The sequence below is a fragment of the Phoca vitulina genome, unplaced genomic scaffold, assembly GCF_004348235.1.
Source record: "Phoca vitulina isolate PV1807 unplaced genomic scaffold, GSC_HSeal_1.0 scaffold79, whole genome shotgun sequence".
NCBI lineage: Eukaryota > Metazoa > Chordata > Mammalia > Carnivora > Phocidae > Phoca > Phoca vitulina.
Window position 1 is genome coordinate 3,251,970 of NW_022589782.1, and position 16,087 is coordinate 3,268,056.

A 16,087-nucleotide genomic window follows, 5' to 3' on the forward strand; every position below is an offset into this window, starting at 1 on the left:
TTGCAAAAGGAGGGACCAAAGGGTGTGGGCGTGCCAAGAAACCCAGAGGAGGCCCTCAGGGAACCTGTCCTAAATGGACCGCCTCCATGGGCCTTGTAGGCAGGGACAGATCTTGCTGGAGACCCCTCCAGGCTAGGGCTGGTGCCCAGCAAGGAGCAAAGGGGAGAGAAGTCAGGAGCCCTCCCCGGCCTCCTGGCGCTGCTAATGGAGCAGGGGTGCTGGGCAGGAAGTCAGGGCAGGAAGACTAGGGTTGGGGTGCGTGCGCCAGCCATGAGGGGGCTTCCTGAACTCTCAGGTGGTGGCTCCTAACCGCTGAAGGTTCCTGCTGCCTCCCCTTATGTGGCAACTTGGCATCAGTAGGTATTAGGTCTACTCACGTGCAATTTGACCCTGGAGCGAAGAGCACAGGTGGAAATTCCATGCGGGTCAAAGGAACAGACTTGACATGGCCGCTCCAAGAGGGACGAGAGCGGGACTTTCATAGCCTGGGCTCCATGAGGCACGCAGAATCTCCAGGTATTGACAGAGTGGCTGTGGGCCCCTCCTTCACTCCACTGCCAAGTGACACGTCTCAGAGATGAGGGAACCCTTAAAGGTGATCAAGAGACCGTTCCAAATGTCTTCAAGTGAACGTGGAAATTTGCTGCCTGGCGTTGTGTAGTTTCCAGCCTCACCAGTGTGGGGACAGGATGGGAACTGGTTCCCAACCCTGCCTCTGGGCGGCCGTGTCCCCTCAGCTTGTCTCAAGGCCCCACTGGCTCTAGGTCCATGGACCCCAGTTTGCCAGTGGATGACGTGACCCCAACAGGCCTCTCTGGTTCCCTGTTTTTCCTCTGTAAACATAGGAGGTCGAAGGTGACCTTCAAGGTCTCTGATGCAAGGCCCATTAGGTCTCGCAGCCCTGACTTCCAGCAGGGCCTTTGGTGGGAGGTGGGAGACATTCAAAGTGGAAATTCAAGGTCCCAAGAGCTTCTGCTTCCCACTCTCCACTAACTTAATCAACCCAAAGATTGGTCTTCTCTACTGTGCTAAATCTCCTTTGTAGACGTGGCATTTGGCGAGCCGGTAACTAGGTAACCTCCTTTCCTATAAAGGCAGCTCGGAGGCTTGGGATGGGCCGTTGCCTCCACACGGTGGCTGTAGACCCCCGCCGTCCTGGCCCCCGAGCATGCGGGGCTCCGAGCCCCGTGGTTGAGGTTGGACAGCTCTGTGAATGGCGGAGAGCTGTACCAAAGGAACTTGGCACGCATGTCCATCAGCTGTCCCCGTTTAGGGCCCAGTAGAACAAACTAATTGCAAGAAGCCCAGAGCAGGAGGTGGTCAATATGATGTATTGTAGAAATAATTGCCCGTCAAGTGCCAAGCAATTGAAGTATAATTAAAATTATGAGTAATTTCCTAAATCAGAGCGAACAGAACAAAGAGACTATGTTTAAATATAGATTTGCATTCCAAATGAAATGTTTCACCTGTAAACCCCTTTTCTTCCAGTAATTTGTTTAAAAATTACTGTGAACACCGCCTGTAATTTCAAGGCTGGTGACCCACTTAAATGTCTCCTCCATAGAAACTGTCAGGTTTGATTTTTTCCTGGTAGGATAATCAGTCTCTGCCTCTCATGGGGTCCAGTGCAACTTGAAATCTAAGGATTTGAGCGTGTGTTCTAGACAGTGGCGGTATTTTGTTCACACTGAGGGCAGCTCACAATAGACAGCGGCGTTTCTGAAGTGGTCACGGCAGAAGCTGGCTACTCTGAAAGTTCCCGTGGCTCATACGGCCTGTCACTCAAGTGTAGTTCCTTGGGTGGCTAGAGACAGTGGATTTTCAGGCCATTTTTTAGCAAAAAAACAAACAAACAAAAAAAAACTTGTTAGCGATAGATCACATCATGCACGTTGGACTCAGCAGAGGGTGGATTCGGTGTTGTCATAGGCGCCTTCCTAGGAGGAGCGTGACCGCCACCTTGACAGAGGGGAGCAGGCAGTGGGGCCTCTTCAGGACGTCTTTGGGGTTTGTTCCTTCTCTCACATGGGCTCCATCCCCTGCAGAAGACCAGCTCCTGTGTAGGGTGCTGAGTACCCAGAGGTGGACAAGACAGACTCCAGGCCTTGAAGAGCTTCTGTTTACTGGGCTGAGCCCTAGGATGCAGTAATGAGAAGACAGTGGAGGGGGAACTGGGAGAGGACTTCTGACTGTGTTTTGCAGGATGAATGCTCCCCCACCCCAAGTAAAGGGCAGAGATGGGCATCTGGGCATCACCCACAGCTGGAGCAAAGGCTCAGAGGTGTGACGGCCCCTGGGACTCAGCACTGGGTGTCAAGGGGAAGCATGTTGGAGCCAGGTTTTGTAAGGCCTCCTGTGCTCAAGCATCTCCCAGACAGATGGCCAGTCCAGGATGAAACCAACCATAGATGGGGTGATCTTGGATGTCACTCCCACAAGCAATGAGTGAGCGCCTGCCATGACCAAAGCCTGTCACAGGTGCTGCAGGGAAATAGAAACGAAAAGACACAGACCCGGCCTTGCCTTCAGGCAGTGTGGAATCAGAAACGGCAGTGTGGTCAGGACCAAGGGCTTGAAGAGCAGGTCTGTGGCTGGAAGAGAACCTTCTGTTTAGAGTCACAGGAGGCTCTAGACATCATCTCGCCAGACTTCCACCTGCTATGGGCCCAGGGCTGAGCCTGGGAGAGTGAGCCACCAGCCCAGGCCCACACTGCAAGGAGCCAGGACTCGAGTCCAGAGCCTGAACACGGCCCATGGCTTCTAGCACTCTCCATGTGTCACACGGAGCTGCCCTCCTGATACCTCCCAGGAGGTCCAGAGTCTTTCATGAATGACAGATGGGTTTACTCCAAACTCTAGGAATAGAAAGTGTGGTTAAACGCTATTCCAAATCCCGTGCAGGCAAGCCCCAGAATCTCCGTGGAGCCTGTCCTTCCTGGGGCCAGGACCCACGGCAGCCTTCACGAGGCCACGCCTGGGCTACGTGGCCACCTGTCCCCCAAGCCCAGATGGCTTCTGCAGGGAGGGCAGCGCTAGGGCCTCTCCTGCCTGGTTGTGGGTAGCGGTTGCTCCTGTGAGCGCGGGCTTGGCTTCTCCTCACACCTCAAAAGCACCCTCTCCTCCTTGGCTAGAAATGTTCGTGAGCCCAGGATCCATGGCCTCGGCCCTTCCCCTCTGTCCTCTGGCCCCAGCATGAGCGTGGACACACATGCCGTGGGTGGGGTATTTGCTGCCTGTTGCAGAACCCTATGTGGTCCCCAGTGAGGACAGTTATTTTCCCAAACTCCCAACTTCCTGCTGTTGATAATTGTGGTGAGCTAAACCCCAGCTTCTCTCCACGAGACGTGGATTACCCTCGAGCTATTGTGTCTCAGTCCTGTGCATCTGCAGAGTCAGGCCCTGGGGCCTTTGCAGCCTTCCTGGGGGTCCGCTTGTGCCTGAGGCTGCCACCACCACACCCTGGGATTTTGAGGGAGGCTGCGGGGGTGACCCGGCAGCGGTGACATCGCTGGGCTGGTACTTAAATAGACCCAGCCGCCTCTACCCTCCCTCTGATTCCGGTCAGCTCAGGTCTCAGGGAAGGGAGCGCAGCATGTCTCATCATCTCTGCCCAGACCCCTTCACTCCTCCTTGCTGCCACTCGAGGACAGTGTCTGGGGACGCTCAGCCAGGATGGCCCGAGGCTCCCGGGTGCAGGAGGTGCTGTGAGGAAAGCTGGATGTGGACACGAAGCATTCCCGTGCGTTACTCCCTGAGCTCCGGTGGTGCACGCGGTGTGAGCAAACACCTACTCGTAGGAGCTCCTCTGACCTTCCTGGTGTCCCGTCCTCGCTGCAGGGGAAACACGGGGGCCCGGAGCTGTCCCCGCTCCCTCACGGCCTATGCACCAAGCCACCGTCCCGAGGGACAGAGACGCTGGATCTGGGGAGCATTTCACTCTGCCTTCCTTGCGGGAGGTCACTTCCTGTACTCCTTCTGTAAGATTTAGGTGATGGGATGAAGCAACGTCTCTTTTGCATTCTTAGACATCAATTTTTTCCAACTTTTCCATTCATCGTATTTCTTTAAGGGGATTAAATAAGCTTTCTGTTACAACGTGGCAATAGCTGTGTCTGAAGGACACCCCGTGGAGTTAGGATTTTAATTCTCAAGTGCGGCCAGTCAGAAACCCAGGACCAGAGCTGAAGAAGCAGATTGTCGCGACCACATCTCTCCTTACGAACAGATGCGTGTGTGCACCCGGCGTCCGCGCACACGGTCCCCGCTCCGTCCACATCCGCGGGGAGGCACGTGCGCCAACACCGTACACAGCGCCAATCAGCAGTCACGCCGAACGGCCCCCACCTCCTACCGCGGGAGCCAGTTTCTAAAGCAGGGTTTGGGGGACCCAGAAGCTGTTCTGAAAGCAACCCTGTGAGCGCTTCAGGGAGTGGTTTGAACACAAACCCTGTGGGCCACACCCACGGTAACAGAGGGACTGGAACACGGGTCTCTGGGCGGGGGCACAGCCCAGGACGCGGGGATGCCCCCTTGCAGGCCCTCTCCAGGCCTTTTGAACACAAAGGTTTTATCCATCAAAGTTGGTAGGAAATGGGGGAAATTTAATAAAATAGAATAAAACCCACAAGAAAACCCCAGCCTGTCACCCACTCCCCAGGCTCCTGGGCTTCACCACCGGTTCTCCCTTTCCTGCCAGTGCTCAGCTTCCTGAGGCCCTCGCTCTCTGTTTTCTTGCTGAGTGAGAGGACAGAGGGCTCCCAGCTGGAGTAGGTGGTCACGGTCATGGTTTGGGAACGGGGGCTGGAAGGAAGGGTGCACCCACCCAAGTCCCAGGGACCCCGCCCTGGGTAGAAGGCAGTCAGAGACGGGGGAGGGAGCAGGTTAGCCAGACAAACCACCAGTCCCCAGGTAAATGTGAATTTCAGATCAAAAATTATACGAAGATTAAAATTTAACTAGGTGTCCTGTATTTTATTGGCTAAATCGGGCAACCCCACAAGGCCAAAAGCAAAACAGAAGAGACTGGCCTGGCATCAAAATCCCTAGGTTTCATAGTCCTGCAAAAGCGGCCCGAGCCAGAAGGGAAGGTCCCCTGCGTTGCTGGGGACAGCTAACCAAAATCAAGCGGGAAAAGGGAAAGCCCGCAGAAACAGCTCCTCCCAGATCACAGCCTCGTGCTGGTTGAGGACGGCCGTGGGGCATTGGCACACTGTGGGGGACACCGGTGACTTCAGCACAGAATGTGTGTCCCACACTGGGGTCTAGCGTCCCAGGGGCCAGGAGGAGCGTCGTGCTGAGGACATGTGGGGCCCTTCCATGAGGGATGCACATGGATCACCAAGGCAAGGCAAGCACACTCACATCTCCCACTTACACTTCCTGCATCTGGTGGGGGGAGATGACACACTGTAGAGCTCCTCATGAGTTGGAGGCATCGCAAAGGACTCAGAAAGGGTGTCGGGCTGCCGGTAGCTTGGGTTGACGTGAGCAGTTTTCATGGTCAAAGACATCCTGAACTTACCAGGCACACCGTGTCCCTGTGGTACAGGCCTGCATGTAAACCGTGGCTAGCTGCATCTCTATGAGTATGTCTGGCTATCTGGGCTACGTCGCTGGTTTCTTTGGGTTGTGAGTAGCAAGGGTTGAAAGAGAACAGGATTCATCTGAACATCCACATCCCTCTGGTCCCTGGGTTCAGGCAGTAAGAATTGCATAGCAAGAGTCTGGGGGCAAGGATGTGCCAATGTCCTGGGGCTGCCGCCACAAGTTAGCTCAGGCCATATGCTTAGAACAACAGAAATGTGTTCTCGCACAGGTCTGAAGGCCAGAAGTCCAAAGCCAAAGGGCCAGCTTCCTTCCTGGCTTCTGGTTGCTGGTGACAACCCGTGGCAGTCCCTAGCTGGTCGAGGCGTAAACGCATTCCTGGCCCCAGTTCCAAAGTGTGTGTGTGGAGGCTCCCCCACACCAACACGCAACACCAGCAGGGGGTCTGGGAATCCAACTTGATTCTACCTGGAGATGGCATCAGATCCCACGGGGTAAAGGCTCGGTCCCCAAGACGGCCCCCCACTGCAGACGTCAATCACGAGTATAGGTTGTCCTCTCTGCTTTTGACCCACTGGCTTAAATCAGAGGTTCCCGCGACCCCATCCTCGGGTTTGACTAATTTGCTAGAGCAGCTCACAGAACTCAAAGAAATATTTGATTGATGAGACCACCAGTTGATTATGAAATGATACATAGCTCACGAACAGCCAGATGGAAGAGATGCACATGACAGGGTCTCGGGGAGGGGCACAGAGCTTCCATGCTCTCTCCCCAGATCTCCAGATGTTCATGGACTCAGGAGTTCTCCGAACCCCATCCTCTAGGGTTTTGTGGAGGCTTCATGACACAGGCTTGACTGATGAAAGCACTGGGCATTAGCCATTGATTGAACCTCCAGCCCCTCTCCCGTCCCCAGAAGTCAGGGGTGGGATGGAAAGTTCCAACCCTCTGATCACAAGGTTGGTTCTCCTGGCGACCAGCCCACATCCTCATTAACATGACAAGAGACATCTTGGTCACTCTGGACAAAGACACGTATATGAGAAACATATGGCTCATCTGAATGATTAAATAGATATTCTTCTTATAAGTCACAATGTTGCAAGCCATCGCTCCGGTCTCTGCTTCTGGGCTCACGAAGCCCTCCCTGTGGGTGTGTCCAGATTCTTCTCTTCTAAGGATATTTGGATCTTCTTATTGCCTCAGTATTTGTCAAATGATTGCTGGATCCTAATTTGCTTCTCAAAATATGCTTTGTCTTCATCTTCAGCAACTGATAATGCGGAACACTTGGGCTCCCCGTGTGAATTAGCTCTTACAATACCTTGCTCGTGTTCATCCGTCCAAAGTTTGCCATTACATTTGCAAGCAGCTTTGCTATTAGTGATCTTCAAGCTTGAAGGTAGTCCTCTTGTCTTTGGGTGTCATTGAAAAGACCCATAGATACTTTGTTTTGGGGTTTTGGAGAGATTGGTAGCTTTGGCTTGTATTAGCAGGACTCAGGACTCCATATAGGCAGACATTTATGTCGGGTAGATTTCTAGAAGTGTAATTGCTGGATTAAAAGGCGCAAGTGCTTTGAAAACCTTGATAAATAAAACCAAGTTGCCCTCCAAAGAAGAAACCAGCCATTGGATTAGGGCCCTCCCCGCGGCAGTGTGACCTCCTCTCAACCACAAGGTCTGCAAAACCCCGTGCCCATATACGGTGGCATCCACAGGTACCGGGGGTTAGGACCCCAACGTATCTTTATGGAAGACACAACCCACAGCAAAGGGGTTTTCCTACAACAAAGCTGTGGCCTCTACTGTGGGACCAGGACAGTGTTACTAGGAGGCTGGTGGCACCCTATAGACAGCGGCTGGGTGGGCATCACGGGGAACTTGCCGTGCATCCCTGTCCCTGGACAAGCTTCACGACCCTGCTGCAGCCAGGGGTCCTGGGCGTGCCCTTTGTGCATCTGTCTGGTCACAGCTTGAGCAGTTCTTGTTCTTATCTGCTGAATATTCCAGAGGAGACCCGGGACCCAGAGCCCCTGGCCCCCCGGCCAGCACTGTGGCTGCCATGGCCCTCCCCAGACTCATTAATCAACAAAAACTGACGGGAGGGAGAATGTGGGTTGGGCATCCCAGTGCGCATCCTGTTGTGTGGGTTGAATTCTGAGCCTCAGGGCCCGTCTACCACCATTCATGTTCCTCAGGGTGTCTAAATGTCGAATGAGCACCTACCCTACCCTAGGCCCTTCGTATGCCAGCTGACATCGGAGGGACCATGGGGGTTCCAGCTTAGGTCTGAGTCAGGGCAGAGTGGGGGTGACCTGGCATGCAGAGCAGTCACTGGGGGGCCCAGTGAGGCTGCCACGGGCCTAGGTGGCCGTCAGGGACAGGGTGGGGCCAGCCGGTGGATGATGCAGAACCAGCTCACATGCATAGTTCCCTTAGAGTTCTGGGTTCACCAGGCAACAGGCAGCTTCCTCGCCCATCTGCGACCTGGGCGGTCATGCCCTGCCTTAGCCTGGGGCTCCTACAAGTATTCCGGGGGGCTGCCCACGGGATAAGATGTGCGGTGCCTACACACTGGCACCAGGAAGCCTGGGCTCTCAGAGCCTGATCCTCTGCCTGGGGGTCCCCTGTGCTCCTCCTCATGAATGCGGCACCTGCCTTTTTGTCCGTAAACAACCAAGAACCACCTGTTTGAATTAGTGACTTCCTCCAGCACAGTTGACTGATTCAGCTTGAAGCGGAGGTCGCCAGGCCCCACTGGCGGGCTGACCGTGATGTATTTGCAGCCTCCAAGAGACGAGAGCCTGAACGGCCTTCTGCAGGGTTACCGGATCTACTACCGGGAGCTAGAGTCAGAGGCAGCCTCGGCCACCGTGTCCAAGACGCTCAAAACCCCTTCGGCTTTACGGGCCGAGCTCGCAGGTGAGACTCTTTCCCTGTCCCGAGATAGGCACCACACCACGCACTGGGGAGAGGAACCCTTGTGCATGTTGGCTCCATGCAAGGCATGGTGGGAAATGCCCTGGAGGGTGAGAGGAGATGCGGCTCACCTCCCGGGGGCACAGCCACGGGGGTGGCAGGTCTCCGGGACAGCCCAGGTGTGCACGGAGAGGTGGTGATCCACGGAGAGCTCCTGGGCTCTGGGGGCTTGCACCCAGGGGAGATCAGGGGAGGCTTCTCGGAGGAGGAGCAATTTGGGTAAAGGGATTTCGCCAAGGACACAAGGGCCTGGCAAAGCTAAGTGGTCAGGAGGCAGGGAGAGCCGAGGGGGATCCTGGATGGGGCCTCCTGGTGGGCCAGCCAGGAGCACCCGCCTGCGTGAGGCTGGTGGGCTGTGGCAGGGAGGGAGGAGATGAGCCAGGTCCTCCAGGGACATCATATCGCTGCTCCATGTGGAGCCCATCTGGGGCGGGGCGGAATGGACAGAGGCCGGTCACAGCCTGCTGCTCTGATGGGGTCCAGTCGGGCGCCCCCTGCCCCCCGGCCTCATGGTGCATGCACACCCCTCTCACCCGGAGCCGATCCACCTGCTCAGCCACTCTCCCCAGTACCCCTGGCTCGGGCTACGACTCAGACCCAACAGCGGTTGAGGCAGCTTCTGGAAGTTCTGGAAAGGCCGCTGCTCTCCCCCACCCTCCTCTGTCAGAAGGGGTCAGAGGGCATCCCCCAAACAGTGTCACAGAAGATCCTCCCTGCCCCTCGACATCCTTGTGGCTTCCAAATGTGCGACTCAGGGACTGCATCCCTGCTCTCTCCACCTCCCACCACAGAGCAGGCTGTGCCTTGGGCCTGCTGGGGTCACGGGGTATCCGACGGGAGCAGCTTGGCCCGGCCTGTCCCGGGAGTGGGGCTGATCGGAACAAGTGGCTTATTTGTCTCTGCGCTCTTGGCCACACACCCCATCCCTGCCCCGCAGGTATCCCTGGCTTGTGGCCAGACAGCACCTGGGCTTTGTAGCAAAATCAAAGGACCCAGGATGCGGCTGGGTCCACTTACCTGCACAGGTGCTCGTGGTCTGTGGCTTGCCCGGCCCCGTCAGAGCGGGGCTCTTACCTGAGCACAGGTAGGCCGACAGCCGTGCCTGGCGCCCCGGGAGAAACCCATTTCCTGTCCTCTCGAGGGCCGGATACGCGTCTGATGCACTTAGAGGGTGAGTGCGGACCCCACCTGTCGCGGGCCCGGGGGCCTGGCTGTCTCCGGAAGCAGTGCAGGGACCCCCAGTGAGCTAATGGGAAGTGTGGAGGCGGCGGTGTGGACGGGCAGTGGCTTCCAAGCTCGGCCAGCCCGCCGTGCCCGCAGCCCGCCGTGCCCGCAGCCCGTTTCCTGCTGGCTGACTGCCTTTCTGCTTTGCTCACCCCTCATAGCCCAAAGCAGCTTCAAGACGGTGAACAGCTCCACGTTAACGACGTATGAATTAACACGTAAGTGCCCGCCGCCTTCCGCGGGAGGCGCCGTGACCGCGGGGCAGCCCGGGGCCCGCGCCAGTTGGCCTGTCCGGGGACCAAGTGAAAAGCAGCTTGGACTAATGGCTCTAATTTCTGGAACTCCCCCTCTCCAGCGCCGCTTCTCAACACACCAAAACCATTGGGCAGACAGGAAACTTCCAGAAGCAGAGGCCGGGAAGGGGTTTGACTGACAGCTGGTCTTTGAGTTTGGGAAAGTCAGATGGAGCCAGATCTCCTGTCTGGTTCCCTTTGACCTTTTCCTTTTACTCATTATTTAACTGTGGTAAGATATACGCAAAATTTACCATCGTAACCGTTTCTAAACGTGCAGTTTGGGAGCATTAAGCACGTTCAGGCTGCGTGCAACCATCAGCGCCGCCTCCAGGGTCCCGTCCCTCTTCCCGGGCTAAGCCTCCGTCCCCATGAAACACCCACCCCTCCCCCACCGGATACTCCCACCCCTCCCCCGCCCGGCCCCTGGCGCCCACCCTCTCCTTTCTGTCTCTGCGTCTGAGGCCTCCAGGGACCGCACACAGTACTTGTCCCGCTGTGTCTGGCTTCTTCCCCTTCGAGCTTCATCCCCGCTGGGGCACGGCTGGGACACCCTTCCTCTTCAGGGCTGAGTAGCGCCCCACTGCGTACACTCACCCCACTTCGGCTGCCCATTCATCGTCCCTTGCCCCCAGCTGCTCCATGTTGCTTGCCCTCGCGCTCCTGGTCCTCAGAGGGTTTCATGGTCCAAATGCAGGGCGAAGGGGGCCCCCCAATGTGACTCCCGTGCGGGAGCTTCCCAGGACTGGCACGTGGATACGGGAAGGGGGACGAGGAGCGGCTGGCCCTCCCAAGGCCCTACCGTGTGCGGGCACTCTTCCGGGGCGGGCCAGCGCCATCCCACTGCGTCCCAGGCAGCTCCTGGGCAGCGGGCCCCGCCCTGGTGGCCGGGGTTTGGGGGGGGATTCACATGCGCCATTTTCTCCTCCACGCTGCTCCCCGAACATGGCTCTACCATCTGCGGTCCGCCCCATGTCCCCACCCAGCTGCCACTCCTCCACCCATTGCCTCGTCCACCGCGACGCTCCCCGCTGAGGAGCCGCTTGGAGAGTTGGGTGCGGCCCAGGGTTCCAGAGACGAGGCTTCCCTGGCGGGACCACGCTCCAGGCTTTGCAGTCCGGGTGATGAAGACGCAGAGGGGCCCCAGCCGTGCCCGCGTCCACGTCCGCCCTGGCTTGTCTCAGTTGACACTGAGGAGCCGCATGGTCCCGGGGTTGGGGGTGAGGACGAGCAGGCCAGGCGGGTGCGCGAGCTAGGCAGCTCAGCTCCGGCAAGGCTGAGGGTGGGAGCGGGCGGCCCCTTCTCCGCACTGTGGGCAAGCCCGGGAAGCCGGCGGGGGCAGGAACCTGGTGGTCCGAGTCACTGAACCTCTGCGGACCGGCGGCTCCCCGGGAGGCGAGATCTGAAGCCTGGCCTGAGTCACCATTCACTCAGGGGTCAGACCTGCACGTAGGGCCTCAGGAAAGCAATATTAACCAGCCGGAGAACCTTCCAGAATGTTCTGGTTCACAGGTCAGCTACTTTCGTCCTGTCGCTCGGGTTCGACCTGTGAAACCCTATGTATGTGGCTTCACACGCCCTTGTCATCCGGAATGTGGTTGTTAAAAACTCAGAGGTCTTTGCATTGCCAGTGTATTTCCTCCTTAAATGCCGGGGTCTTTCCCCATCTGCTCTTACGGAGCGATTCTGGACCAAAGGAAGCCCACGTCACGTTCTGCCACCTCACTCTTCCCTCCGAAGACGGCCTGCTGCCGCCTTCACCCTGAGCGCAGAGTGGGACGGGTCTGCTGCCGTGCCCGGTGGCTGTTAGTCCGGGGCCGGGGAAGGAGCAAAAGGCTGCTCCACAGACCGTCTGGGGATGCGCACGGCCTGCCCAGAGGCCCCTCGGTGTGGTTCCCAGGCGGGGAGGTGGTCCCGGGCCAGCTGACCCGTCTCCTTCCACCTGTAGGTCTGAAGAAATACCGGCGCTACGAGGTCATCCTGACGGCCTACAACATCATCGGCGAGAGCCCGGCCAGCGCGCCTGTGGAGGTGTTCGTCGGTGAGGCCGGTAAGCTCCGGGCGCCCCTGCCCTCCGGGAGGCCTGGCCGGGCGCTCTTGGGCTGCGCAGCGTGCCCGTGATGAGGAGCACCGTGTCGGTGCGCCACCAGGAGGCTCCAGGTCCCCGCTGGGAGAGACGGATCTGCCGAGGGCTGGGCCGACCCGGAGGCCAGAGAGACCCGTCCAGTCGTGCTTTCAGACCCGAGGGCTCATTTCACACCCAGAGCCCTCCCCGTGCGTCCCAGGACATGCTCCCGGGGAGAGGCTGCTGCCTCCACGGGAATCCAGGCACGTGGGGACCTTGGCCTCTGCCGGGAAGTTTGTGCTCGGCTGCCCACGGTTCCTGCGGGGCCCCAGCAGCAGCCCGGCCCCCATGTCAGCCTGACCTCCTGGTCACGACCCCTTCTCAGGACTCAGAAAGCCACGTGGATCATCGTTCGTACCCCTTTTAGATAAGACGCGGCACTGAGTTTGTTTCCAGGGCTGTCCCTCGTGTGGAGGCTCCCTGAGAGACGTCATGTGGCGTTGAGAGCAGATTGGGCTCCCTTCTGGCTCTCCCCCTCCTCTGCTGGGGCCCCTGCTCGGGCCAGCTGGGGCAGGTAGAGGGCCCCGCTTCAGGTGCGAAGGACGGGAACTCCCTCGGAGGACAGAGCCCCAGGGCCTCTGGGCCGGCCCGCAGAAACCTGTCAGGTGACCTTTCGAGATTTGGAGAGCTTACTGTTATAAACCAAATGGCAGCACTGGGGACCTAATTTAGCAGGATTTTTCTAGAACCATCAAGCAACACTTGTCCCAAGTGAGGATGAGTGAAATGCGATGCCTGGAGCATAGGTTTGTCGGAGTCTCTGTACGTCTGTCCCCAGGACTATCCCTCTGGCGTGGTGGGGCCGGGCGGCCGGTGTTCTGGCAGATGCGCCTCCCCTCAGGGGAGCCTCCCTCCCTCCCGAGGCCGAGCAGGAACACAGGCAGGGAGGGGATGCGGACGTAGCTTGCGCTGTCTAGGAGGCCGGGGCTCCAGCCCTCTCTGGCACCTGGGCCCACGTCGGTCAGCACGGGGGTTGGGTTGAGGGGAGCACGTGACTGGGCAGCTGGAACCGGGGCACCTGAACCGCCCGTGGGCGGCCTGCATTCGGGGCCCCAGGGCACTGGAGGCAGATCCGGAGTCGCAGGGCCAGGGCGACGCTCAGAGGGAAGGACAGGAGCCAGGGAGGGAGGCGGGCAGGCACAGGGCGCCGCGTCAGCCGGCCGGGTCCCCACGGGCCTGAGGCCCGCTCCGTGCTCTGCGCGGCCTTGGCGGGTTGGCGTGCATCAGGGCTCAATGCGCGCAGCGTGAAGTCGGCCGTCCCCACCCCCAGACGCGGACGGTGCGGCTGGAGGAGCCCCGCTCCAGCTCCCCCTCCTCCCCGTCCCGCTTCCGGCCCAGCGGCCTGGAGGTTACTGTGTGTCTCTAGGAATCTGTCTGTGCCGAACGCCTCGCGGTGTCTGTGCTCTCGAGCTGGCTGCTTTCACTGGACACGCTTTCAAGGTTCACAGCCGTGTCAGCATCTCGTTCCTTCTCACGGCTGGAGAAGCCTCCCCCGGGCGCACACACGCGTTTTGGCTCTCCCCGTCCGTCGATGGCCACGTGGCTTGTTCTGTGGGGAGAGCTGCCCGAGCGTGGTGCACAGGTCTTTTCCAGCAGCACCGAGCGGACGCCGCGCCCTAGTGCACAGGGGGAGCCCGGGACGCTGCAGCCGGGGCCGGGCCCTGAGGCGGGGTGCCGGCCTCTCCTGCTCCCCGGGGCCCCTCATCTCCCTCTGCTCTCCGGGACGGCTCCCCGCTCCAGCCCTAGAGGCCTTCCTCCCGGCCCCCGCCCACTCCCCGTGCTGTCTCCCCACATCTTCCAGCGTCAGGCTCCTGGACCCCATAACCCCAGGAGGGAAAGGGGGGCCCTACCCAGGAGCCCGTGCTCCAGGGCCGTCTGGCCCCACACATGCGCTCTGACGAGCCAGCTGTGCTGCTGAGGCCACTGGCAGGAGATGCCAAGAAGCGCTTTTAAAGCCCGCTGAGCGTCGTACACTCAGTGTCCGGAGCACTGCTCCCCGTCTTGGCCCTGACTCCTCCCCCTCCTGCCCAGGACCCGACTCCGGGCACTTCTCCCCCCGAAAGCTCTCTCTGGCCCCCTCCCCGGTACAGGTCCAGCTCTCTCCCTCTGTGCCCAGCTCCTCGGGCACCGTGTGGACACCTCTGCCTTCGTTATCAGATGGGACTGTCCTGTCTTCCTCCTCACGGGACCACGACCACTCATGTCAAAATGCTCCTCATCCTGAGCTTAGGACCGGAGGGGACCGCAAGGCCTTTGCTGTCCTGCACATAGAGGTCCCCAGACTCCCACGAGCTCGAGGCAGCAGAGCAGCCGTGGGAATCCTGGGCACTGGGAAGCGCCCAGGTGGGGTGAGATGAAGCGGGTGGACTTCATGCCTCAGAGCAGGTGGGGGACAGGGCTAATCCGAGATGCCTCCTCCTGAAGCAGGGTGATGCGGACAGGGCATATGCCCCGTGGCCACAGTGACCCCAGTGCCCTTGCTGCCACAGGCACGCGTGCGGTGGGCACGTTTCTCCATCGAGTGTCCTTCCTCATGCCTCCCACAGCACCTGGGCAGGGGAGGGGGCAGCTAGCCGGCGTGCAGGAGCGTGCACGCTCTGGGGAGGCAGGCAGGCGGAGCGCTGGCCCGTCGGTCCGGTGGGCAGGCGGCGGGCGCAGGGACCAGAGAAGCTGCTAAGTGCTAAGGGCCAGGCTCCGTGCAAGGGGATCCTCGTAAGCACCACACAGGAAGAACCCTGCGCGTGTCCCTGCCGCTCTGCGCCCCCCACACAACCTCGGATGGGTGCAGGGAGGGAGATAGGAAGGGAGTTGTGTGTTCGCTCCTTCCACCGTAACGGGGGTTACAGCCTCCCGGAGGCCAGTCGAGGACACGAGGACAGAGGCAGAGCAGCCTGGTGGACACCAGGAGAGGGTGTGCTGTGCCCCCCGGGGGAGAAAGGGCGAGACCTGCCTGCCCGTGTCGGATGCAGACGGGCACTGACCAGGACTCTGGGCCTTGAGCTGCAGGACTCAGGGAGGGGCAGGGCCGCGGCCCCGGCTGGCGAAATCAGGGAGTCTTTGGTATTTGGTGGAGAAGACAGGGAAGCAGGCTTCTCAGTGTGCATGCTAGCTGCTCTGGAGTTGAAGGAGAGTCCAGCGTTTGTAGGCAGCCCTGCCGGGTCTGGCTGTGTGACCATGGGCAAGTCACTTGACCACTCTGGGCCCCAGCCCTGAGGCATCATGGTACAGAGGGGAGCGCTGTGAGGTAGGACTAAGGACACCTGGGTCCTCATGCCGACTCTGCCCTGAACTCGTCTGTCCTGCCCACAGGATGAATGTGCAGAATATGACCGCACAGGGCGGGTCAGTATTTGTGAATGAATGATTGAGACCGTGGGTGAGTTACTTGACTCGCTTGGCCTCATCTGCAAAGCAAGGTGTGTAGAGTAGGAGGTCTCTGGGTCTAGCCCAAACATACAGTATTTAAGTCTCTTTCACCTCATGGAGACAAGGTAATTTTTAGGAAATTTCTCATTGAGATTGATTTCTGAGCCCAGGCATTGCAAACTGGCACAAATAATACATCAGTATGGACTCCAGTTTGCCGGAGAGAAAATCCCAGCCCGAACAGGCTTAAGCTAAAAGAATCATTTATTAAGTCATGTCACAGAAAAGTTGAAGATCCAGTCAGGCATGGCTGGATCCAGTGCCCTAACAGGCTGGTTTGATGTCCCCTCTTGGTTCCACTCTCCTGTCAGTTTGCTCCTATCTTGGGGAGGCTCCTCGTCATGGTGGCCCTGCAGCGTGAGGTAGCAGGAAGGCAGCTTCCCTTCAGCGATGTCTGCAGAGGAAACCCACTGGCTCTCAAGAGCCGGCCTTTGGTGACACGCCCATCTGCAGACCAGCTGCGGTGGCCCCCTGAGGTCCCCAAAGCC

At 59.0% G+C, this 16,087-nt stretch overlaps 1 protein-coding gene across 1 annotated transcript in view; it reads left to right on the forward strand.

Annotated features, from left to right (window-relative positions):
- The window catches only part of SDK1 (sidekick cell adhesion molecule 1), an 860,571-nt gene that overhangs the window by 782,711 nt on the left and 61,773 nt on the right, over nucleotides 1-16,087 (forward strand). Inside the window, exons 35-37 of the mRNA XM_032394092.1 lie at nucleotides 8,339-8,474; nucleotides 9,917-9,973; nucleotides 11,997-12,098. Of these exons, the coding sequence (XP_032249983.1) occupies nucleotides 8,339-8,474; nucleotides 9,917-9,973; nucleotides 11,997-12,098 (295 nt within the window). The remainder of the gene's footprint in view (nucleotides 1-8,338; nucleotides 8,475-9,916; nucleotides 9,974-11,996; nucleotides 12,099-16,087) is intronic.